Below are 26,199 nucleotides of genomic sequence, written 5' to 3' on the forward strand. Positions count from 1 at the left end.
TAGGTAGTATTTTATATGATGCTTGGGTTTGTTTTTCTTCTGTGCCTTTAAAATGCGTATATGTACAGGACGTAAGATTTTAACCTTGCTGTGTGAAGTGTTTGTGAATTCTTGGTGTACTTGTCATTAAAAATCCATCCTTGTTCTGATTGAAACTGCTAGTAACAGTTCAAATAGCAGTGAAGTTGTAGTCTAACAGTCTCACAAGGCCGTAAGAAACTTGAACTAAAACTTGAAGCTTTTGGTAGCATCTCTGTTAGAAAAAAATCTTGAAAATGGATCTCTATTCTTTTTGTTTCAATTTTTGATGTGTGGCTTCTTTTTCTGAAGATTCCGTAAAATGAACAAGCGTTTGGTTCCCAGAAGACCCCTGAGTGCATCCCTGGGCCAGCTAAATGAGGTGGGCCTGCCTTCAGGAGCTATCCTCTCAGAGGAAGGGGGAGTGGACTTGCCCAATAGGAAAACTTCTGCTCTGCCAAATGGAATTGTGTCAACAGGCAGCACGGTGACGCAACTTATTTCTCGAGGGACTGACTCTGGTTATGAAACAGCTCTGAAGCCAGGGAAGATGGACCATCTGAGTAGCAGTGCCCCTGGATCTCCTCCTGACTTGTACGGGTCTTTCTAACTGTTGTTTGAAGTGTCTTGTGTGTAAATATGCAGTAGAAAGAAACCCATTCTCTAGAAAAGAAACAGAACAGGGTCTTTTGGTCTTGTGCTGATTTTTTTTGGTTTGGTTTGGGTTTTTGTTGGTTTTGGTTGTTTTTAAGTGATTAAGAAGTAGAGTAGAAAATTAAAGCTAAAACTCTGAACTGTTTTACTTCACTGTTTGCTTGTATTTTAATTGCAGAAGGTGATGTAAGCCTTCAGCAGGTGGAGGATAGACTGTTTTATAGTACAGTGTGTTATATCAGGCCGTAATGAGCAGTGCCATCTTTATACCTTTTAGGCTGGAATCTGTTCCCAAGAGCTCTATTTCTGCCTTACCCGTGAACCCTCATCCTGTGCCTGCTCGGGCACCAACAGATCTGCCTTCGGTGTCAGTCACTAAGCAGTTGCAAATGGTACCACGAGGGTCTCAGTTGTATAATACGCAGCAAGCAGATATGTTTTATCAAGATCCTAGAGGAACTGCCCCACCATTTGAGCCAGCATCCTACCAACAAGGTAAGTTTAAGACCAAGCTCTCTTTCATCTTCTTACTGATTTTACTCTTTCTTCCCACTCATGTTTTTAAGCCTTCAAGTTAGAGTTTTAGCTATCACGTGGACTGTAGGCACTAATGTGGTGATGACGTAATTAAATGGAAATCGGCAGGCTTTTTATGTCTTCAATGAGGGTGTTAGTGCAGTTGAACACAGAGGTTTATACCCATCCAGTGTAGCAAATCCTTCTTTTCTTTCAGTTCTTCCTAACTAGACTGGATCAGGAGCCTAATGTGGTAAATCGTAATTCAGTTTGACTCGGAAAATTGAAATTGAGTTTAACCAGCAGAGGGGGTTATGCTTGAAGGGTGAAAGTACTTAACATCCTTAATGAAAAGTGTGTGAGTGTTCCAGAAGTGTCTGCATATGCATGTGATGGGTAGAGACAAGTGAAATTAGAGAAAGGTGTGGCACAAAAAGTAAAACATCATAAAAAATTACCTAAGAAGAAAAGTGAGTGTGAAGAGACCAAGTGGAGAAAGATAGTATTGAAGGGGATTAGAAAGAAAAGATAGAGCTATATAAAAAGAGTGATTCTTGCACAATGTAAGATTGGAGAGAGAAATTACGTTAAGTACAGTTAATGTGAAGGAAAAATAAGGAATGAAAGACTGAAAGAAGTGGGGAAAAAAGAAGAAAAAGCCCTAGAAAGGAAGGGAGGTAGGGGAATGCCACGATTTTTGGGATGGTTGTGTAACGTTTTGAAGGGGAGGGAAGAGCTTACATTTGATTCTTGTGTGCAAATGAAGATTTGAGCTGTCCATAAAACTTAATATGTGTGTATTTGTGCTTATTTAATTATCAAGAGATCCCAGATAGATTAGTAAAATCTTCATGTAACTAAAGGGGTGTGTTCTTAGAAGTTTTTGGTGATTCACAGTGTGAAATTTCCTTCTGCTATTCAAGAGGTAGAAAAATCTGTAGGTAACTTTAATTTCTAATTAATCCAGGTTTCTCTACACAGGCAGTGGCTCGATATTTTTGGGACAAATTGGATTTTAGTTGCATGGATGTACAGGCTAAACTTCAGTTTACTTTTTAAGTCTTATCTAGCTAAAAGCATTCATACTGATCTGAAGAGACATTCTAGTGAATTATTTGTTTGGCATGCTATCAGGACTGCTGTGGCTCATGTGATAGACTCAGTCTCACCACCTTTTCTCCAGCTACTGTAATCTTTATGCCTTGCTGGTATCTTATTTAGATAACTGAATTGTGTCACTTGAGCTTTGGATCACCTTTTGATTTTCTGTAGTTAATTTTTGAGTAGAAATACTGGTTAGAGAGTGGGGCAGACAATGTGAATTTATACCCTTGTCTTCATGGTATTTGTAGACTGGAGTGTTTGAAACAATTCTGTTTTGTGGTCAGTTGTGATAATCACTTTATCTTGTTTGTGGGTTTGTTTTTATTTGTTTTCCTCTTGCCTTCTTTCAGGAGTTTACTATCCCACTCAGTCCATGTCTCGCTTTGTCCGACCTCCTCCATCAGTTCCTGAACCTGGTCCACCTTATTTAGACCATTACCCACCCTACCTTCAGGATCGTGTGGTGAGCCCACAGTACACGCAGCCGCAGCAGTATCCTCCTATGGGACAACCCATTTACCCACCTCACTATGACGGTCGTCGTGTATATCCCCCTGTCCAGCCATATCAGCGAGAGGAGATTGTCCGAGGAAGCCCTGTACCCATTGAAATTCCACAAGCAGCTGTACCCTCCTACATCCCTGAATCCAGAGACAGATACCAGCAAACAGAGGGTTATTGCCCAGTGACTCCACATCTTGGTCAAATCAGACCTTCATGCCACAGGGTACGGGGTTTATATCACTTTTTGGTAGTTGTTTGAGAGAGAAACTGTGAACTACTCAAGAATTTGAATATTTTTGTAGTAAGGTGATGGGCATTATGAGGACTTAGAAGTTTGATCTTTAAGAAGGAGTACCTTTGACGAAGCTGATTTAAAAACAGGAAGGCAGTTTAGTTAGTGGTCAACTCTGCAACTGTAATGATGTTGATATGGAAAAGAGCAGGCTGCTACTTAATGCTCAAAGTAGAAAAGCATTGTAATTAACTTTGAAAGTCTCTCATGGTCCTGGCTTCTCCAACAAAAGGTTAGATGGGAGAGGGCCACCACCTTTGTAGTGCAGATTAAATACAGAGTGTGGAAGTGGTCATGTGTGCATTCTTGTACTGATCACCTGTGACTGACGACTTCTGTGCCTAAATAAATGTACAAACATGCATCTCTTGATAAAGGAACCGAAACTTCTGCTCTTCTAAATGTTCTCTACTTTAAAATTGCTGACTGGAGGGACTTCCTACAAGTGTACAAACTTGTCTTCATAAATCACCACCTGGAATGGAGTCCTGAACAGTTGGGTTTACATAGCTCTGAATTGTATTGCCGAGTCTAGGAAGCATTTTTACATAGTTCATAGGTTTCAGTTTTGAGTTTGTCACATTTTTGGGATGTTTAATTCTATTGCAAAATGAATAATAAATGTAAACTAACTGTGAATAGGTTATGATCTGTAGAGTTCTACAGCTTTTTCCCCAAATGACTGAAATGGGGACCTGCCATGCAGGAACATGTCTCAGTGGTAACTTTGCCAAGTTGGAACACAGATTCATGTTGAGCTACCTGTGAGTTAAAAGATAAACAGTTTTAAAGTTAGAACACTGGGTTAGTTGAGTAATCAGTTTTAGACAAAATAACATTCCCTGCCTTTGGGGTGTATGGCTAGTGTAGGAACATATATATCCTATATTAAACATAAAAGTCAACAGATGGACTTCAACAAAGTGGTCATTATTTGTTACTGTAATGATACTGTCTGTTCATTGTAGAAGTGTCTGGTTGCCCTATTTTGTTTGGTTAAACATTTTTTAAATTACTAGTTTTGTGCATTAATACTTCAGAAGCTTTGTAACATATTTCTCTCTTCAATTCAGCCTCATCCCAGCTTGGATGAACTTCATCGACGAAGGAAAGAGATCATGGCCCAGCTTGAAGAGAGGAAGGTGATTTCTCCACCTCCTTTTGCACCGTCACCAACCTTGCCTCATCCTTTTCATTCAGAGGAGGTAAGCATATTTTGACAAAAATACAACTTGCTAGCGTATTTGGAAAATACTTTGGTGTTTGTGTGTTGCTTTGTTTGGTGAAGACAACAAAGTTAGGACAGTACAGTGTGGGGGAAGAGATTTTGTACTCTGGGTGGGAAGCCCTTATGGTGCAGTCTGCATTTTCTTAGCTAGCCATTGTTTCTCTGATCTACTACTGATCCTGAGCTATCTGCTTTTGGTGAAACCAAAAGAAGTAGTTTTGAGCCATTATTAATTGAACTAGTCTTCACAGTTACTGGACTTCTTCATTTGCTCCTGACATGTTTACAATTAAGTAACAGCTTGATGGAGGTTTATTTTTTAACCAAGGTCAAAATATCACTCTCATACTGGCCAAATGAATGGTCAGCGCAGGGAGTGAGTGTAGCCAGGTGATCAGAATTTCATGCATTTCATGCTTTCCATGGCCCAATTCCAAATGGTGATGTATTGATTAAAAAATGATCCTGGTAGTTTTTCAAGGTCACTGCTGTTGAACTAAGTATTGGTGGCTGTGAAGCTGCTTCTTCCCTTCACTTACAGAACCAGATTTTTGTTTTTGTACAGTACTTGGATGAAGACCTGAAGGTAGCTGGGAAATACAAAGGAAATGACTACAGCCAATACTCTCCCTGGTCCTGTGACACCATCGGCTCCTACATTGGAACCAAAGATGCAAAACCCAAAGATGTTGTGGCAGCAAGGAGTGTGGAGATGGCGGTATGTAGGGATTGGGGGAACATGGAAGAAAGGTTGATACTTCTGTGGATTTGGAGGGACTCTTTCACTTGCTTTCCAGGATGACAGCAGTGCTTGTATTTAAGCTCAAAAGTGCACTGCAGTCGAATGCATTTGAGAATGCATTTGCAAATGTGCAGAGGGTTTGCTTTGTTTTCAAAGTTACAGATAGTCCTACATCTTTGTAGCTGTTCTAGAATTCTGGATATAGATGCAGGTTAACCACTCTGCTCTTAAGCCATGATAGCAAGAGATACTTTGCCATGATTCTTTGTGATTATTTGAAATCCAAAATGACTTTCTGCTGGCAGCTTGTTAATTAAACATGTCCATCTATTGCTTTGTGTACTTTCTGTCAGAGGGAGATGCTATAACTTTGTGCTATTAAATCCTTTTAAGGTGATTACTGCTGTTTTATTAGTTTTTACTTGAAGGACACACTGATTTGTGACCACAAGAATACCTAAACTTGCATGAAGCTTTTGAGAAGCATAGTTGTAACATAATACTAGGCTGATTCTTTTTGAGAGCAATTTCTAGCTCTATGCTGTGTTCAGTCCTTCACTGAAGCTGTGGGTGTCTGGCTGTAATCTTATTCTGTGCTGCTGTATTTTTGCTAAGCTGGGGGGAGGGGGGAAGGTCTGCTAGGATGTCATTGGAGTCATGAATGTAGAAGAAAATACGTAGGATTCTGAAATACCACCACTATTTGGTTTCTCACTAACATTTAAGCATCACTACAGCAAGAAGTAGAATAGGAAGACTAGTTTAAGGATGAAGGAAATAGAGAATACAAGTGAGACTTACTATAGTTTTCTACCAAGTTGTTGTAAAAGCAATGTGATTTTGCTTATTTCTGAATAAATTTGACTGCCTTTTCCGTATCTTGTCTAGAACGTAGATAGTAAAGCTATGCGTGACCAACGATTAGACATGCAACGAAGAGCAGCAGAGACTGGTGATGATGACCTCATTCCATTTGGAGACCGACCAACTGTGTCGAGATTTGGGGCTATCTCTCGTACTTCCAAAGCCATGTATCAGAATTCTGGTCCCATGCAGGCCATGGCAGTTCAGGGAGGTACCACCAAATCGATCATTTCAGGTATGATGATCTACGCTTGGATTTTGCTGTCTGTTACTATTTTATTTAGTGCTACCAGTGTAGTTCAAGTTGAAGACAGCCCCTGTAAGCTTGTTTCTTGTCTTAGAAATATAGATGAGATGTATGTTACGCCACTAAAAATATCTCTAGGTAAGGCTACACTGAGAAGCCTGAAGAAAAAGGTAAGGGCAGGTTTGTGCAGTCATGGTGTATGTGTTGGTGATATGTTGTTGCTGTTTGGAAAAAGTTAATTTGTTCTGCTGGTCCTGATGAGATGAGAATCCAGAAACTTACAGCTTTCCCAAATACATAATGCAAAACCATCATAACAAAGTACTCTACTGCACTCCTACTTTATGGGTGATTGCTGCTGCAAGCTTAATGCAGGTGTTCCTTTAATGCAGGCAAAGCAAATAAAGTAGGAATAGTTTATTTTCTACACATCTATTTTATAATCACATGTAATGTGTCTGTATATCTTAGTCCAGAAGATGATCTCTTTCTTGAGATGAATTGAGTAATCTTAAGAAGAGACTTACTTAATATTCCCCCAGATTTCTTATAGACTTTTTCAGGAGTTAACTGCTGGAAACAAAACAAAAACTCGTTTGCTAAATTCAATCAGTAACCACCTAGACTTTTTCACAGGTGAAACTCTGACTTCTATGATCAAAGTCATGTTAACTAGGCATCTCAATTACCACTCAACTCTCAAGTCTTTTAGGAACTTAAGCAGTAAAAATAATTGCTCTCATGGTGGCTGTAGGGTGGGGTGTTTTTTTGTTTGGTTTTTTCTTTTTTGTGTTCCTTGAAGTCCATCACAACCTCAAATTCTGGAAGGCTGTCACAAACCTTGTTGGACATACAGGAAAAATCGTGCATTATGCATGACACTAGGCACAAGTAGTGTTTCTGTGTTCATTTCAGCAGAAGAAACATTAGACTTCCTCACTCTTACAGGGCTAACCTTTCTGGTTATTCTCTAGTGTCAGTCCAGTTCTGTGTGTTGGCTGAACTACTTAAAGGATAGTTTTGTAGTAATGCAGCATGGGTTTTTTTCTGTTCACTGGCAGACTACAGTCCTTATGGAACTCATGGTGCCTGGGGAGGCTCTCCATATTCTCCTCATCAAAATATACCTTCTCAGGGACGTTTCAATGACAGGTAGGACTGCTTTGTGTTTTCTGTAATTTTTTTTTTTTTCCTGTGCCAGCTGAATAAAGCTTTTCTTAGCAACCTCCTTATTTTGGCTTTTCTGATCCCAAAGGGAGAGACTGTCCATGTCAGATGTGGCTGGTCATGGGAAACAGTTGCCCTCAGCTGAACGAGAGCAGCAGCTGCGCATGGAGCTGCAGCAGGTAGACCATCAGATTAGCCAGCAGACACAAATGCGAGGACTAGAGGTTGGTACCAATGGTTGTAAGAGTGGTGAGGGATGGTATGGAGAGAGATGAAACTAATATTAAGTTGCTCTTCATTGGTTGATCTTTCTGTGACTGTAATGATATTCAGTAACAATACTTAATTCTGTGATGCCATGCATCAATACTAGGGTATGAGTGTAAAGCACTCTGCTTAGCAGCAGAAACGTCTCTGCACTTCATGCGCAAATCAACACCATATTTTAATCAGTTCTCTGTACTCATTTATTGCTTTCATTCTCTCTCACTTATTGCCCCTCTCTGTTCATCTGTATACTCAGGCAAACCTGTGCTACAGATAAGATACCTGTTCTTCTTGGCTTTACTGCCATTGAAAATGTCTGACTTTTATGTACAGAAAGCTATGACCTTCATCTGTTTCATGTTTGGCTTTGTGTTGTACCTGTTTCTTCCTAAATAGCACAAGCCACAAGAGTCAAAAAATAAAGATACTTAGCTTGAGAAATTAAGCATAATATTTTACATCTCCTCACTTAGAAGAAATATAGTCACTTGTAACATGAGGAAAGATGTCAGTCTGCATTTAAAAAAGAAAGAGTTGAAATCTTTGTGTTTTGTGAAAAACAGAAGGTAGGAATGTTAAGGCATAAGGAAAGAATTTTTCTAGCAACCATTTAGTTACTTTTTTAAGTCACAGCAGCAGTTAAAAGTACTGCATTTTGTAGTTACTTGAAACCTAACTTGTGTTCTTGTGCTCTTGTTTGGGAACAAGAGAAGAAAATGTTTTAAGTCTGGAATGTCTGCCATAATAGAAAAGTACTGGAAAATTGCAGAACTTGCAAGTGTCCTACTTTTCCTGCTCATTATTACTGTGATTCAGTATTAAATCCTACATAGTTGAGTTTTGAGCTTTGATTTTTATCATAATTTGAATTTGTCTGAACTAATCAGTTATTTTGAATGACAACAGCTTTCAATTTCTCTTGTGCTCAAAGCTGCAAGCAGATACTTGAAATCCAGGAGGTTTTACTGATTTACCTGCTCCAGGGTTGTAGCAATCGCTCAACTCCATCAAAGCATGAAGAACTAGATTATTTTGTTTGCTTCTCAGATGAATGAGCATTTCTACTTGAAGACCAGCCAGATGTTTGGTTGTTCAGAGTAGTAGATAGTGTGTTTAAATGCAGACTGCACACTTACAGAATTGATTCCCAGGGATTGTCAGATTTTTGGAGTGGCCAGTATGACTACTGCTTGTATGTGGCTGCTAGTAACTTGCAAATTGTGAATGACTGTACCTGCCCCCATCTCTTCCTATGCTTACTAATCTGGGTCAGTAGAGAGCTACAAATTCAACATCCACATCTCTCAAGATATTTTATGATTTGGTAATATAGTTCTGGTTCTGCCGTAGAATTTGTTAAGATCTGTTATTGTAAATTAAATCGGCAGATTTGCTTATTTGCTGTTATCTTTTGCTTAACAAATAGGTCATGAGAGTAGTGCTTTTATTTGTGTGCTTAATCATAGTTTTGAGAAGGGGTCTGTGTATGGGGAAAAATCCCTGGAAATTTATTACAGTAAAAGGTATTTAACACTGCTTGTTTAAAAGTGAAAATATTTGTCTGCATATAAAAAAAGTTTAAATTTGCATTAGAAGTTATTTCAATTGGGACCTTGATAAGCATGGCAAGGGAAGGCCTTGGTTTTGCAAATAAGCAATAATCTAGAGTTATGGCCTAGAGCTCTTTTTGTGCTTGGTGTGTTGTGTGCTCAGTTGTATATGTGCTTGGCTTTATGCATTTAGGCTGTTAGTAACAGGCTGCTGTTGCAGAGGGAGACGACTACACTGGCAGGCCAACCACAGCCCCCACTGCCACCTCCCAAGTGGCCTGGGATGATCTCAAGTGAACAGCTGAGCTTGGAGCTACACCAGGTGGAAAGGGAAATTGGGAAGAGAACCCGTGAGCTGACCATGGTGAGTGCCATGGGGGTGGGAGGCAAAGAGGTGGAGAGCTGTGTAGCTGGCTGCAGCCCTTTTACCCTGGCAAAAAGGCTCTCTGCTAGATGACCACAGCTGGAGTCATCCACCTCCTTCTTCACCTCTTCATTCTTCAGAACCTCCTGAGAAGTTTTTTGTTGATTTTTCATGAGGAATTTTAAATCTAGCCACTTCAAATGGCAACAAAATATCAGCAGGGTATTTTAAAAATGAGTGTGGCGATGAATTTGTTGAAAACTGTGAATTGTCTCCAGGGTCACTGTGCCATGAGTTAGACTGTTTTAACATAGAAAACTTTTCTACAGGTGCAGACTAGCGTTCAGAAGTCTGTGTGCTGTTACAGTCTCTGGTCTTTGCTTGTTGTTACAAGAATTGTCCCTTCCTTTCAGGAAATACGGTGTCCTGAGAAGAGCATTATCTTACTGAGTCTGTTTTCTTGTCTCATGGCTTTTTGTGGGTTACACTGTGTGACTTCAATTTACAGGCCTTCGTTATAGGTCCTACAGGATGAAGTCTCAAATTCTTTTAACATAATGTTAAAAAATTTTTCTTCTTCCTTTTTTTGAAGGAGAGCCAGTCTTCACTGGATATAAAAAACAAACTGGGCACTACTAAACAGACAGAAAATGGACAATTAGAACCACAAAGCAAGGTTCCAGCTGAGGACCTTGCTCTGACATTCAGGTAACATGAGTCTTCAACCTTCCTTTGTATATCAGAAGGACTTAATCATGGTCACCCTCTGATACATGAATAATATCTCCTGCCTCACACTAGCTCTGATGTGGAAACATCTACTAGGAAAAGATCATACAAATCAATTTTTTATAGTGTAAGCATGAATTAAGAGCTATTTCAGCTGATGAGTAGGGGAGTGGAAACAGACTCATGACAATTAATTCAACAGAAGTATTGCAGCATTTGTAAGACCAGAAGTCCATGTAGTCAATATTGAATGATTTATAGGGAGGAGCAGGAGGTAAGCAGGCATAAAAGAAATCTTTATCTGCTGGTTTAGTTTCAAATAAATGTTGGAAATGAGAGAAAAGTTACTCTATTTTACTACAATTTGTGAATTGGATGTTGTCTAGGAAGGCATGTAACTTTTGAAACAGAGTTCACTTTCATTTGCAGGCAGTAATCTTCATCTGTGTAGGTACTGGGATTGATTTCAATTCACTTTTGATAGTCCATCGAAATAAGATGTTGGCTGGTAATGTTGGTTATCTATACAACAAACATCTTCAGATGGCTGCAAGCATCTGTGTGTATTCAGGTTAATAGTTTGAAGAGAAAAGCTCAGATGTTTCACTGAGTTTGCATAACTTCATCTGAGCAGTTTGGAATCTGGATATTTATTCAGAATGTGTATTTAGAAAACTTAGACCTCGCAATTGCTTATGAAGTCTGCACTTTCTTCTTATAACCAGTTCTTGAGTTCTGTGCTGCTCTGTTAGATTGAGGCCTCTGGAGCATAAACTAATTTTTCCATATGAAACTCTAGAAGTAATAAAATTGAAACAACTTTTTTTAATTATTAAGAAAAATCCTGATAAGTTAAATATTCTGGAATGTGTGCATTGTATGAATTGATAATGCACACTTTGTGGCATATACTGAAATATTTGGAAAATGTAAATCATCTAGAACCCTAAAAATATATAGTCTTGTTTGTTTTCAGTTATAGTCTTGTTTGTTTTCAGTTAGTCTTATCTTAGTTCTTCCTTTTCTGGTGTCTGCAGCATCCCAGACAACCTGTTTGCTATAGAGGGCAAGTCTTCACATGTTTACATATGTTCACAACTGTTCATTTTGATGCTGCAGCAACAAGTAATTGGAGTCTTTTTACTTAAAAAAAAAAAATGAAAAATCTAATTTATTACTTCCCTCCCTCCCCTTTTCTCCTCAACTTTCTTTCAGCAGTGATGTTCCAAATGGATCAGCTTTGACTCAAGAGAACATTAGCCTCCTGTCAAACAAGACAGCATCTCTCAGCCTGTCGGAGGACCCAGAGGGAGGAGGAGACAACCATGACTCCCAGAGAGCGGGAGTTACACCCACATCTGCTCCATGAAGTGAGGCAAGCATACCCCAGACATTCTTCTGCTGGGGTGCTGGTAGCTTCCATCACGTTTTTTTCCAGGGGTGATTGGAGAAACCCAGGAGCACAGCAGTAGCAGAGCAGCAGGTCCAGAGGCAATGTGCACGAACACAACTACTAGAAACAAATCCTGCACATAGTTCACATTAACGCATTTTTTAATTAAAAAAAAAATGAAAATTAGCAGTATCTGCAAGCAATTCAAATTAAATTTGTTTTTGTTCTGTGAATGAACTTTATTTTAATAACTTCGGACGCCTTGAATCCCAGGGCTTAAAAAAAAAATATTATATATATACTCTGTTTGATTAATTGTATGATCTTAATGAAGTAGGTTTTTTTCTTTTATTTTGGTATTATTACATACCCAGTGCGTAATTTAATTCCTTATCAACTTAATTTCTCAACAACTAAAACACCCTGGCTGCTTCCTTGTGTGGTTTAAGAATAAACAAGGAATGAGGGTTAGAGAGTAGCTGTGAATTGAAGTGTCAAAAGATGTGCAGCAAGCATCATTCTTAAAACAGTTCCTCCTATTGTGGCTAGGAACTGAACACTAGCTTATGCAAGACTTTGCTTAAATTACTTAGGTTTAAACTGTAAGTGACAGAATCTTTGCAGTGCAACAGGTGTGGTCCTTACTGTACGTCCCAGCACAGCATGTGTAATAAAAGAGGACAACGAAATAAGTGTCTACTATATTCTATTTGAACGTTGCTTGCCTTCTGTTTTCTGTTGGCACTAAAGAGATCAGCAGAATGCAGACCAATCTTCTACAGCATTGTTGTTTCTGAAGCTGGCTAGCTGGGGCTTGTGGTGGAGATGCTTAACAAAACAATGAAGGTTGTGCAGCTGTGATCAGGCAGAATCTCAGGAAATGGGAAGTAGAGAGCACATAAGGTTATGCAGTTGTTGGGTGGATGTTAACTGCTGATGAGCTGGTGAACTTCTTATTTGATCCAATGTATGCTATTCTGTTTGGATTCCACTCCCCACACACCTGCTTTCTCACTCTGCCCTTAAAACAAGCTTAGCCAAAGTCCATATTATTAAGTTGATGCAGAAGGACTTACTGACCTTTGCCTTTTGAAACCCATCTTTCATGTATGGCTCCTTCTCAGAAACTCTTGCTTTTGTTTTTTCTTGATCACTATTTTATTATTAAAAACACTTTCTCTATAACATGATTTTTTTTTTCCCCTTTTGTTCAGTGATTCATCAGTTATTTAATTGTAATGCTGTTGTGAGGGCCTTTTACTGAAGGAGATCAACATCACTGATTTCTGCTCATCAGTGATGGCAATTTTTACATAGAACAGAGGGGGATTTTTTTTTAAACTTAAAAATTCTGCGTGTATTAGAATTTGACACCTGTGAATCAACCTGTAGCTTGTCTGCCACTGCTGCATTGAATCCTTCCTAGATTCCCCTTTCATAGGGGAAAAACTGCATCAAAGTGACCACTTAAGGTGCAGCACAGATCCTGTCAAAAGTAGTAAAAAGCGAACTTTGCTTGATCTAGTGTGCTACCTCCAAGCTGATGCTTTGTAAGCATAAGTTGGTGAAACAGTAAGCCTTTCTAGATGTTTTCTTTAAAAGTTAAAGAAATCGAGAGATTTTGTTCTTGCTGCACATCTTCTGAATCTTTCAACATGCACTGCAATGGGACCCTATATGCAAAGAATCCCATGGAGAATGACTTAAGTGCTGCTCCCTCTCCACCTTCTTGGCCTGTTCTCGTTTTTCCTTTCTGGGTCAGACTACTAAATTGGAAAGCACTGGTTATGTAATAAATTACTGCATTGCTTTGGTTGGGTAAAGCAAGAGTTAATAAATTTTCTTGGGTTTTAGGTTTTTTTCCTTAACCTTAACTCCTCCTGAGGTCATAGCAACCTTGGGCTAAGCTTTGCATTCATCATACTGTTAAATAAAACAAAATGGGGGGTGGGAGGGCATACAGTCCCACTATTGCCTACCAGTAGGAGAGTCCAAACAGAAGACTCTTTTGAGTAGCAATTATTTAATTTGCCCAGTCAAGGCACCGCGTTTATATACTATTTCACATTGAATTTGATTATGCCCTACAGACCTGGCTGGTCAAGGATTTGATACACATATTGGCTTGGGATTCGAGCTTTCTTTTTTATTTAAATAAAAATTTATATGTAAATATATATATACATATATACATAGTTATATCTGTATATATATTGGGTATGTTTTAAGAATTTTTTCGCATGAGCGCAGCTGTTGTGATCAAATGTCTGGGAGGTAGAAGCACTGAATGAAAATAAAAGCATTTTTCAGCACACACACACCCACACTTTCCATACGTCTTCACACAGATTTATTTCACTCTCAGTTGAACTTTGGCCTCTTAATCACCAAATAGTTTTGAAGCTTGCTTTTTTTTTTTCTCCTTCTAACCCCTCTGAACTTTCAGCAGAGAATTATCTTTGTGCTAGAATAACTTCATCTGCACCTTGTCCCCATCCATCCATGTCTCCTACTTGAGGTCTAGCATTGCAGCTGCTCCCCTTTGAGCTGAGCAGAACTAGGGTGATGCAGTTTTGAGCCCTTCTGATCTGTTCCTCCTGTCTCTGGTCTGGGCATGGTGATGATTAACGTGTTCCCTTGGCAGGCTGCTCACAAGTCAACTGACACAGGCAGCCATGCTCTCTTCTCCAATCCTTCAGTGCAGAGCACCACCATCAGGTCAGCCTTCTCGTTTTTAATTAGTCTTTTCTTCTTGCTGTGTCTTTTTTAACACAGGGAGCTCATTTTAGTTGAGATAATTGGTGCAATATTCTAATCTAGGAGGACAAGCCCAGAATATACTTTTTTGACTGCAGTAGTTTTTGATGTAAAATGAATTTTTGAAGACGGTTATAGTTTTGAATCTACAAATTCATTTTCAACACTAGAAAGAAAATCTGGAGGGGCAAAAAACTCTTCGCCTTTTATTACTTGTGCCAGCTAGTTTCCTTGCCAGGTTAGGAATTAATTTTTTTCTCCACTTCTGCTCCTGAGAGGATTTATGCAGTAAGAGCTATTCAGATTGCTGGCCTGCATAAGGTGAATGCTTCTAAAACCTGTGGATTAGAAGGAAGATCTTACCATTGGTTTTTTTTCTCCTTTATCCAGCTCTCTGTGCTGTACTTTGTGCATAGTGTCCTTGTGATCAGTGTGTCCAGGTGAATGCCCTGTTTGCCCAGTATTATAGTTTGGCTTGCTAAATAGTTAGCTTAATATCTAACAGTATTGATTTTTTGGCTTTGTTTTTTCCCCTCCTCCTCTTATCCATTTTCTGCTTTTTTGCAGAAGTTTAGTTGATTAAACAAGTCAAACAGCAAAATACAGTGCATGCTTTTAAGTCTTTTCTGGAAGCTGTGTCTAAAATGTACCCTTAGTGGAAAACCATGCTAATAGAACTGGGAGGACAGATAGCTTTATGTATAATGGAAGCATTGATGGTTACAGTAAATGAGCAGGGCATGAAGATTTCTGGAGTAACTGTATCCTGCTGCATTCATGTCTATAGCCATTGTCCTAGTTGTACAGGAATGCTGTCCACCTCCGTGAAATTTGTCTTGCTTAAAAAGTGGTTTAGTTCCTTCTACCTGGGCAAGAAGAAACAGTATTACAATGGTATTAGGGCACTACTGCAACATTTCGTAGGTAGGTCAAATTTTCTCCAGCAGTAGACAGCTTTGAACCTTCACTGATACCTGGTTTTCAGCCTCATTGTGGACAAAATCCCCAGATCAGGAAGCTTCAAGTGTTAGGTTAAGCTTTAGTATGTCAGTGATTCAGATGGTATAGAAATTATGTTTGTTTATTCTGTAGTGTTCCTTTTTCTGTCAACATCTCTTCTTCATTTCCTATGACCTTGTTTTCTTAATAGGAGAAACTTACACTTTTTTGTTCTGCTCCTCTCGTATGCTGTTGTATCCTGTCCTGTTTCAGGGTAGGACTTTTTTTTAATTAAGATGAGAGCACCCACCTTTCAAACTTGCAGCACTGTTCCCCCTTTGTTCTCAAGTTCCTCTCTGTCTAGTTTCTTCTGAGCTTTGTTCTCTCCCTTTAATCCATACACTCCTTCCTTTCCTTCTGTGGCTTGCTCATTCACCCTCCCTGATTGTGTAACAGTGACAGCTTGCTGCCTCAAAACAGAGCATTCAAATGAATTCGCTTAGCCAATAACTTCTGTGAAGTTGCCTTTTCTAATGGTGTTATTACTCAGTGATGCACAAATGTGATATTACCCCTACTGGTAGGCAAACGGGGGATCTGTATAAACGTGGTAAACTGCTGTTTTTCTTTAAAGGAGAGCCAAAGACTTGTGCTTTACACTTTTTTTTTTCCCTGGTGTAGCCATTTTGATTGTCAAATCTTTATAAGGGGGTTGTGAGTTGACTGTTTTATCCTAATAACAATTTACAAAACATTGTGATTGTCAAGCCTTATCCATGCATTAAATTGTGGAAAATCATTCTGTTTAGTCATAAAATTTGCAATGTACTGAGATGTATCTGGGGTATTCTGACATGTTTTCAGTCTCTCATGCATTCTCTCAGCTGACGGAATGGCTCATTTAGAGAGGGAGAAGGAATGTAGAAATGTTATGTAATCAAAGAAGCCTTGTCTTTAAGTGTTTAAATCTAAATTGAATACTGATTTAAAATTTCTTCAATTACAGTAAAAGATAAATCTGTTGCAAATGTGACTGACTTTTAAGTCCATTGGAATTGAAAAAACTTGTCAAATTGTAGCATTACATTAAATTAGATGTGGAAGAAGCAAACTTGTATGATGATATTGTCTCTTGACAGCACAGATTGAGTTAGGTGGGGCAAATTCTATATTAGAAAGTGCTAGGAGTGAGGCTTTTGATTGATAATACAAGAAAGCTGCTTGCATTTTCCTTTCTTGATCTAACTTAAACTCTTGCAGGCTGTTACTCTTCAGGTTTGGAGAGAAATCTACAAGTCAGAGAAGCATAGATCTTCATGTCCATTGCCATTTCCATTTAAACATCTGGACTATAATGAAGTTGACTTACAGGATAGTTATGTGAAGAACCCTGATACAGAATATCTTTGTTTGACTAGCTATGGTCCCAAGAAATTCAGTGCTAGTGTCAGGAGGTTCAACAGCAGGTGTGCCAATCTGTCTTCTGTTCTAAAATGGGGGGGGAAAAATACCCATATAAATAGTGTGCAAGTTCTGTGCTTGTCTGTGTGCATATGAAGAAGTTTTTAATAGTACTAGAATAGATAGAAGGAACACAGACCAAGGCTGGGGCATGATGTTAACCTCCTATTCAAATTTCTGTTTCCAAAACACACTCTTCTCTTCCTACCTTCTAATGTTGATAGCACTGATATAAAAACACCCCCAAAGTGTTAGCAGTTCAGTTTTTTGTATCACAGTAAGCCAATTCCCCTGGATGAAGTAAAAAAAAAAAAAAAAAAAAAAAAAAAAAGCCGAAGTTCTTGAGTTGTCTAAATGGTAATTTAGACACTAACTGAAAAACATCTGCCTTGCTTGATTTAAATGTAAACTCTGAATTTATGAGGAAAGTGAAGCAGCTCTTCTGAGCCACTTTCTAGGTATAGCCTTAGTACCAACAGTTAGGGGGTGATTACTTGTGGTATACCAGCATACAGATTATGTAGCACAAATTGGCTTGTTCTCAGATCACATACAATCTGGAATGCCAAAAGCTTTATTTGGGATTCTTTTTTTCCATACTCGGCTGTTAATCAACTTCATTATTTTCTGTGGAAATGTCAGGGGGCTGAAATGGGTTCAAGTAAGTGATTTCAGGGAACGTTATCCCAATACGGTGTCCTTTATACAATTAACGTGTGGTCTTTATTCTTGTGTAGGAAGAAGAATGTAACTGCTTAGTGTTGTCATAGTCTTCGAGGCACTTCTTGTGATGCAGGTAGAGCCTTAATTAGAGGGAAAGGAGAACAAACCTAAACTGATTTTTCTTTTTTTTTTTTTTTTTTAATAATTTTATTTCCTAATGGCAAGTGTAATACCGTACTGTGGAAACTATTTGAACACGATGGTAAGCAAAGAGAGTGCAGTTTTTTCTGAAATTTCCCAATAAATAAAACATGTAGGAATATGGATTTGTCTGTCAGGAACATCCTAGTCATTTAAAGCTTAAAGTATGTGACCATAATAAAATCAAATGCCTATAGCTTAGTAACCTAAATAATTAACTAATGTTTCCCAGGCAATCTTTGCAATTCCAGTAAGTTAAGTATGATTTTAGGGAATGTTTAGGTGCCTAGCTTCATCCAATAAGGAGGGTGCCTTTGAATACACACATTGGATACTTTCATATTCCAGGAAACAACTGATTCTAAGATTAGAAATTTTAGGAAAACAACACCTTCAATCTAAAAGATACAGTCTTGGGAAAGATGGAAGCAACAGGTGGTGCAGTGTCTCTGAAAATCAAAAGCTTTAGATGATGGAATTACATGCAACATGTATATGGGGGAAAATACAAAATCTTGTGGAGTGTTTGATATTTAAGTAATTACTTGCTTCATTGTAATGTTAAAAAGGTTTATTAATAGTTTTGTGGCGGGCAGTACTCACAAGTCTTTGGCATCCAAACCAGACTGTGTATTGGATGGATCCCACAACTGGATGTGTGCACTGACCTTTCTATTTCTAGCTTTTTAAAAAGAAACTTGGTAGCAGCATTTTATAAATGTATGAAGCAACCTGAGTAAGAGAAGAAACCCTGTTTATGGCACAGCTGCTGCACAGTTTACAGTTGGTACCTTTAATCTGCAGCCTCTCTTAAGGGAAGCTGCTCTAATGTGGGCAAATCTGGCACATCAAATTACTTCATTTTTTTTTTCCTAAATTTGAGTAGCTCCCTTTACCCTTTTGGCCTCTGCTTGCTGTGTAAGCAGCCTCAATGTGAAGAGCTTTTCTTGAAATCAGCTTAGCAACTGTGCTGTAGCTTGATTATTTTTCCCTGTTTCCTGTAAGTGGTAGCATAGTGTTGAGCTCTTTCCCCATTGTATTTGTTGCTATGGGGAGGAGGCGTTGAGGTAAGAAGTGTGTGAGGAGGGTGGAAGAATTGTGGGATCTTCTATATGACATCTTTGAAATCATCTACTTCCAGTTGTGGGATTTCTCTATAGATGATGGTTTTTTCCTTTCTGTTGTAAGCCTAGTTTTCTTTGATCTCATTAGTTCCATACAAGTCTCCCCGAGACATTCTGCAGTCATTATCACCTTTTTGGGTGGAGTTTATTTTATTTTTTGGTTTGTTTGGTTTTTTAAATAAGTTTTTAACATTGATGCATATATGCTTGGGATAGAGCTCATGTAATTTTCCAATCGTATTGATTGTATGTGATTGTGCCCTGCAGAGGTATATTTAACAAAAAATAAAAAGGATAGTCTAGGTAATAAAGGAGACCATGAGATTTGTTGAGTCAGGTTATGAACTATTCCTTGAATTTATTTAGGATCGTGGATAAGTAAAATTCCCTGTCTGCTGTTCTCATAAATCAATGCTAAACAATGTCATGAATTCTCTGTTTCTGTTTGTACTGGTTCTTTACTTGCTTTTCTTCTCCAGCTGTTTTCTAACTTTTCTGCCTCGCTTTCACATCAAAAAAAAAAAAAAAAAAAAAAAATGGAATCTTGAGACTTTATGGGAATAGCTGACTCCGGGTTGGTATTGTGAATATGTTTGTAACTATCAAAACATTTTAATAGGAGTGGAGATTAAGTAGAACGTATGAGAAGAATTCCATCAACTGAATTATTTGCAAGTTTAGGGGAATTTTTGAGTCTTGTCTATACAGACCTGGTCAGGGGGGAGACATTCGGAGGTACACAAGACATTGATGCCTCTTTCCTGGGAAGGTTACATGCTTTACTACCTTTTGAAAAAGCTCTGACATTACAAAAGGATTAGCAGAAAGAGTTCACTATATCCAACTCCCCGTATGTTTACTCCTGCAGTATACTTTTTAAAGTTGAAAGAAAAGCTTTGTAGATACTGGGCGGAAGTGGGACAGGGTGGATTGAAGGAGGCAAAACTTTACAAGAGCATCCAGAGATCTGAAAGTCAGAATTTGTCTCCTTTTTTTTTTTTTATTATGTTGAAATACTGTTTCTTTTTCACTCTTCACCCCTTGCTTTTTTCTCTCACAAAGCTGATTCAACCTCAGTTTGCTTCCACATAGTGTTTAAGGGTCCTTTAAGTTGCAGATTCAACAACAACAAAGAGTGGAAAGATGGTGATTCACTATTGGTTTGTAAATAGATAGAAGTGTCTACAAGGTCTTATCTGCTTTTCTGTCAGCATTTATATTAAATGATAACTTAATGGAGAACACTTTGAAATACCTCTCTTTTTCTGTCTGGGATGAATGTGTGTTCTTCTAAATGTTGTGTGAGGTGTAAGACTGACTTTGTGAGACTTACTGCGGGTCAAGGTGTGTTTGTTCTCTGCCAGGCTGGAGCGTAAGAGATGCCAAATAACAGGGAAACCATGTTTGTCTGGTCTGTTCTCTTCTGACTCTACTTTGTAGACAAAGTGGCTTCTTCATTTGTTCACCTGAGGTGAACAAGAAAGAATATTCAATCAGTTTTGGTAATTGCTTGAAGAAAGTCTATGTATTTAAAAGCAAACAAACAAAACAAAAAGCACACCTTTGGAGCAAGGAGCAAGCAGAGTGCCTCTAATGTTGAGCTTGTTTCCTGTTTTGGAACTTGCCTTAAAGTCAGAACAAGGTTGGCTTCACAGTCTGTTTTGTGGTTTTTAATCTCCTTTCACTTCTTTTTGAGGGCTTTAACAGGTTCTTAGCTGGTTATAAATCTGAGACTGGCTGAACATTGATACAGAGTAAGTTGTTGCTTCGCTAAAAAGCTGTTCTTCTGGTGCATGGCAAGCACAGCCTTCTGCCCTGGGAGTTTAGAGATATTTATTTTATTTTGAGCCCAGGCACCATGGATGCAGTCTGAGGTGTGTGCTTTGATAGCCCAGAGCCCATCACTACTAATTGTTAGACCCCCTCACACTTCCACACAGTTGTATTTTCTTGCTGGGTGACTTGAAGCGTTCAGTATCCTGTAATGGGAATTGTGTTCAGTGGGCAGTCCAGCTGAAATCTGTGCATTTCAGTTGGTGATGGTTTCCTTTCTTTTTCCCACTAGTCTGGTGGTGCAGGATGCTCAGGTACTCACTTGGGGGGAAAAAAAAAACAACCAAACAACTGTATTTCTGCAGTGATTGGCTTTTAAAGAAGATCTGAAGTGCTGTGGAGAGTCGGATCCCTTTGGAAGTAGGGGATGGCTGCTCTGCATCATCAGAGCTTTGGGGAAACGTGGAGGGTTTTGTATATGAGAGAGAGGGGGAAACTGGGTTCAAGTGGATGACAGCTGCTGGAATTTTTTTCCCTTTGGGTTTGGATACCGGAATAGAAGGGAGCTGGAAAAGGCTAGCCCAGAACATGGGAGTTCTTGATCACATCTTGCTTTGTGAGTGTCTTAAGTCTTCCTCCTTGTGCGTCACCATAAAACTCAGCAATGAGCACCCGAAGCACAAACCAAAATCTAAACAAATTTGTGTTCATGGTCACCACTGAGGTACGTTTAAGGGCTTTTTCTTTCTAGCTTCTCAAAAGGGCAATTTGGAGAACAATGCAGGTATGTTGAGAAGACACGCGGTCTCCCTGCTGCTGTAAATTGTTCTGTGCTCTTCTGTCTAAAACTCAGAGAGCAGAGCTTGTGATCTTCCTGCGGAGGTGGCAGGCAGCGGTGTGCTGTACCACACAGCTCTGCAGGCACCTGGAAAAGGCAGCAGCACCCTAAAGTGAAAGGGTCCCCTGTCCTAGCCGGGATATCTTGAGTTGTTTCTGTAACTTCCTTCCCCATAACTGTGAATTCTAACTCCCTATCTCCTAGACTGTGAGTGTGGGAGAAATGAACACTGAGGCATGATGCTTGATCTTTTGTCCCAGGTTGCCAGGCTTAGAGCTTTGGCGCTTAATGGTATTGAGCAGCAGACCCCTGCTTTGGGTCTGTGAACGGCAGCTTTGGGAGAAAAACAGTCCCTCGACTAGAGCAAACAAAGCAGCTAGTGATTTGTGTTAACGCAGTTGTCACTTTGGATGCTTCTGTAGGTATAGTTCTGCTCAGGTGTGAGTGCTGTTGCTTTGAGCTGAGCCAGCAGTAAATTGCCACTTATGTGCTGCACTCAAAATATATTTACCCAGCTACTATAGAGGGTATGGCTTGGGCATCTCATGGATCCCTTCAGCCCTACAGTGTCAGTTCTGGAATTAACCTCGCTGTTAATAGGGCCACCATCATTAAAGAAAGTATTTCCATACTCAGTTTTAGGTGTTTGGCCTTGGGTGGGTTTTTTTTGTTCGGTTTTTTTTTTTTTTACAGTGAAGCAAGTATGCAGTTTGGAATGTCAGCGTACTTTGTCACACTGATGAGACTTCATTCACACCAGCTTAAACTATATGGGAAATGCAAAACACAAAAGGTGTTTGTTCTTGGTTTTACTGCTTTAAACTGCCTATAAGCATTGGGTGAATGGAAACCCATACTTGGATGTCTGCCTGCTGCTCTTTGCTGGGTGTGGAGGATCCCTAATTCACCCTGAAGACCCTGGGACCTGCAAGCATATGCTTTACCTTGGAAAATAAAAGCAGCAGACACGGCGCAGCAAGGTCAGGTGTGTAAGTTCTTTCTCATTGAGGGCATTTTACCTCCTGCAGCAGATTACAAATATGTAACCTGTGGGTTACTCACTGAGTTGCATTGCAGGTCTGGTCTGATCTGCTGTTAGGCAGAAAGCAATTCTAAGGAACAGGTATTTGTATGTTAGCAGTCAGTGTTCAGAGTGGATTGTGTAGCTTTTGTGCTTGCTTTTGATGAAGATGTCCCTGGTTATAAAACTGACAAGAGAGCAAGAATATGTTGGGCAGAGTCCATTTTTAAGAGTGGCACTTTGGCCCCAGGCTTTGGAGAGGAGCCCATGAAAGCAAAGTTGGCTTCAGAGCATGTCATCCTTTCATTTATTTCCACAATCTCTGTCCCATTTAATTCTAGCCCTTAACAGTATAGTAAGGTCTTTCACTTCCCCCAAACCAGCTTGCAGCTGCATTTTCCATCAAGACCTGAACTCTTACTAGAGGGCAGTAACAGGGCAGCTTTAGCACCCACTCAGCCAGGCAGCTCCTGGGTTTTGATGATCAGGAGGCAGTGCCATTGAATTTATAGAGCAACTGCATCCTAGGCTGGAACGTGTTGCTCAGTCCTGGTCCCAGCACTGCTATGTGTGGGCTAAAGCTGGGGGGAGTAGCTGTTAACCTCATCTTTCCAGTTGTGCAAGTGAAAAGGTGTGTGTATTTAAGAGGGGGGACATATTTGAAACTCTGTGAAGTGGGGCAGTTTCTCCCAGCTGGAGCCTGCTTGGGAATGGGGCAGTAGCAGGGCTTGGGGCAGAAGGAACCATTTTGCTGAGCTACAAGATACCAAAGTGAGATTAACAAAATACCTTAGATCATCACATTATTGTTTGAAGTCTTGAAAGTTGGGGGAAAGTGGGGGAGGGGGTTCATGGTAAAAACACTTAATTTTCTATTGGCAGGAACTGAAAGCATCTGGCATTTGCAAGGGGTAGGTGGTCAAACTTTCCCTTGTCAGATTGAACTTTAGAACTTCTTTCAAACTAAACATTGCTTTTTTTCTGTTCTTTGTTTAACCTTCTGTAGCTGGTCATCAGCCTTTGGCCTCAGCATCCTACTCCCCTCCCACTATCCCCTGCTTTCATCTCAGTTCTGCTTGAGCACAGAAGTCCAGTGGGGAAACTGCTTTGGGCTCAAGCAAGACTGCCTGTCCTCTTAACGATTTGCATTTGCATCCTAAAAGCAGAAGGCTGGCGGTATAGGGGCAGGTAAGAGAAGCAGGTTCCCCTGATCTTTCATTGTTAGTTAATTCCTTGTAAGGGTTCCTTTCCTGTTGTAGGAGCCTGTGAATTTTGGCTGCTGCCAGTGTTTTTTCACTCTGAACTTGTGCCTGAGGACCCATTTTCAGAGGGTGCTCCCATCCCAGCTATCACAAAGACTCACTTCTGTACTGCTCACTGAAGTGTCATGCTTGACTTTTATCCCCAACCTGTAGCAATGCTTCATGGTTTGGAGAGCAATTCATAAGGTCAGTTTGTCCTGAGTAATCATTGATCTCTTGCCCAGCTGTAGAAGAGCACTGCTAATTTGCTTTGTACTCTGGTTTTTGGGGTGTTAGGGGGTGGGCGAAGGCTTTTATTCTCAAGAGCCTAAATTAATCTCAAAATGGTTTGAGCTACCTAACGTTTGCTGGGCTCTTTAGCACACTGCAGGGGTGCTATGTGACATTCATGCCACCATAGGTAGCACTGGTAGGTTCAGTAGGGTGGTTGCTGGAGGACGAGCTGTGGGTCTGCAAGCCCAGTTAGTTGTCTCTTTGTGCAGCAATGAGCAACAGTGGAATGGAAATGGCCTATGCTGGCTGGAGCCCAGCTGTGTTGCATACCAGGTGTGGGATGGGGGAGTTTCTCTCTGCTTCCCCCAGAGCCTTCTCAGCTGAATCAGCAACTTGTTTCTTGGTTTTCTATACCTCTTACAGGTGTGAAGCAGAAAAAGGAGCCCTTTCTAATTTTTACATTTTTCCTTTCCAGTAACCCCTTTCAGGCAGTGATGTTGCAATAATATTTTTGGGATCCTTCCAAGATGAAAGCAGTTGACATATGGAGTGTGTGGCAGTGCTGCAGGGGAAAAGGGAGTGTTGGAGAGCTATGGAGGGAGGAGTGTTTTTGACCAATTGCTATAGTGAAGAGCTGGCCTAAGAAATAGTGAGGGCTTTTGCCTGTAAGAGACAAGACTGGACGTGTCAGGGGCCAAGTCAGGCTTAGTGGCTGATAAATTTGATTTAAGGTGTAGTGTGAAGTTCTGTATTTCTTCTAGGTTGATGGAGTCAGGACTTTACTATCAAACAAAACAGTCTTTCCCATTTAATCAGGACAGGATGAAGATGAGATGCTCTCCTTGTGCTTAGGGTTTTAAATGTCAGATTAGCAGCATTTTAGGTGATGGCGAACACCATGATCTGCCTCTGTCTTGACAGAAGCAGGCAGTTGTGCTTATACAGGCAGGTCAGCATGTGCTTGTGGACATGCCTTTCCCTGGAGGTGAGTACAGTGACAGGTCAGGGACTGCAGCAAGGTTGTCCTTTCTGCAGTGAGACCGGCTGCAGGCATGTCAGTGCTGCTGGAGCCAGGGAGAATTAAACATGGGTGAGGGAGGACTGCTGGCAAGCAGCAAAGGGTTGCTGAGATCCTGGCCTTAGGGCTGTGGGAGCACAGAAGTGTGCCTGGCTTGTTGCTGGCTGATTTTTCCTGTAGAAGTGAAAGGTTCGGAAGAGCAGCACTTCCTGGAGTACTTTTAATTGTCTGAATAGTTTTCCTTTCTCTTGCCCTCCTGCCCTGGGTCTTTTTTTTTTTTTTTTTTTTTTTTGTTTTTTGTTTAGTTTCTGTGTTTGGTGGATTTCCCTCCCTTTTTAGGTTCCCCCCAACTTCTATTGTGGTGTTGCATCTATCTTAAACCTTTTGAAAGATAATCTGTTGGAACCAGCAAGAGCAGTGGTTGTGGCCTGAGCAAGTACGTCTTGTTTTGCATGTTTTCTTGCAGTACTTGTTGCTATGCTCTTAGCATATGCTAGAGATGGCCCCTTGGGGCTTGATATGGCCTTCGTGCCAAATGAGGTAATTTCTGCTTTTCCGGAGGAACTGGAGCTGAGATGAAGTCATTGCCCAAGAGCCTAAAGGGAGGGGGTTGCGAAAGAACCAAGAGGTCTTCTGCATCCCAGATTGGCCCTTGAGCTGCCCCTGTTTTCCTCCCCCAGGTGCTGGCCCACAAGCACTGGCAAGACTGTGGACATGGAGGTCACTAGTACAAAACGCAGCTGATCTTTAATTTAGTTACTCGGGAGGCAGTGCTTGGTAGCTGTGGCAGTGAGTACGTGGGAGCAGGCAGAGACCTACCCGAGCTAGACATATCTTTGAAAAAGTCTTCCAAGACAGAGAAGTCCTGGGCTGGCTGCCAGCCCTTTCCAGTAGTTTTTCCCAAGCTGTTGTGGCTGTGGTCCATGAGCTTCCTCCCACTGGGTATGTGAACAAACCCAGCACAGCGTCATCTGAAGGGCATCTCAAAACCACAGTGCACAGGAAGTCTTGTGTGCCACTTAATCAGCCCTACAATGGCTGATGAGGCCTTGTGCCAAGCTGATGGAATGTAGAGACTGCCTGCTTTAGCAGAAGTGGAGAATATAAATGATGTCTGTCTGTGAGATTTTTCAGAGGCATGCTTTTTCTTGGAACATGGTTATTAACATTAGCCTACCCTCCTCAGGTCAGGGACAGTCAGTTTGCACTGAGGTGTTGTGAACTTTGGACAGGAACAGCTGTGATGCAGTAGCTACACCACACACACTCTAAAAATACACTTTTTAGGGA

At 40.3% G+C, this 26,199-nt stretch overlaps 1 protein-coding gene across 1 annotated transcript; it reads left to right on the forward strand.

Moving 5' to 3' along the window:
- The first annotated feature begins 336 nt into the window (after positions 1 to 336).
- On the forward strand, positions 337 to 11,983 carry LOC104400447 (roquin-1-like). The gene is made up of 10 exons (XM_010018417.1): positions 337 to 612; positions 950 to 1,167; positions 2,643 to 3,019; positions 4,162 to 4,293; positions 4,882 to 5,034; positions 5,947 to 6,157; positions 7,231 to 7,321; positions 7,425 to 7,560; positions 10,110 to 10,225; positions 11,462 to 11,983. The coding sequence occupies exons 1-10, from the start codon at positions 341 to 343 to the stop codon at positions 11,613 to 11,615; spliced, it is 1,860 nt and encodes a 619-aa protein (XP_010016719.1). The 5' UTR covers positions 337 to 340; the 3' UTR covers positions 11,616 to 11,983.
- Positions 11,984 to 26,199: the final 14,216 nt, after the last annotated feature.

Source organism: Nestor notabilis, unplaced genomic scaffold, assembly GCF_000696875.1.
Source record: "Nestor notabilis isolate BGI_N333 unplaced genomic scaffold, ASM69687v1 scaffold34167, whole genome shotgun sequence".
Taxonomy (NCBI): Eukaryota; Metazoa; Chordata; class Aves; order Psittaciformes; family Psittacidae; genus Nestor; species Nestor notabilis.

What these genes read in the sequence shown, in the direction of transcription:
- LOC104400447 (XM_010018417.1), top strand. Translation starts at nt 341, where the DNA reads ATGAACAAGCGTTTGGTTCCCAGAAGACCCCTGAGTGCATCCCTGGGC. An exon ending in ATCCTTTTCATTCAGAGGAG is followed by an intron (nt 4,294 to 4,881) that starts GTAAGCATATTT and finishes GTTTTTGTACAG; the next exon opens with TACTTGGATGAAGACCTGAA. An exon ending in GACCTTGCTCTGACATTCAG is followed by an intron (nt 10,226 to 11,461) that starts GTAACATGAGTC and finishes ACTTTCTTTCAG; the next exon opens with CAGTGATGTTCCAAATGGAT.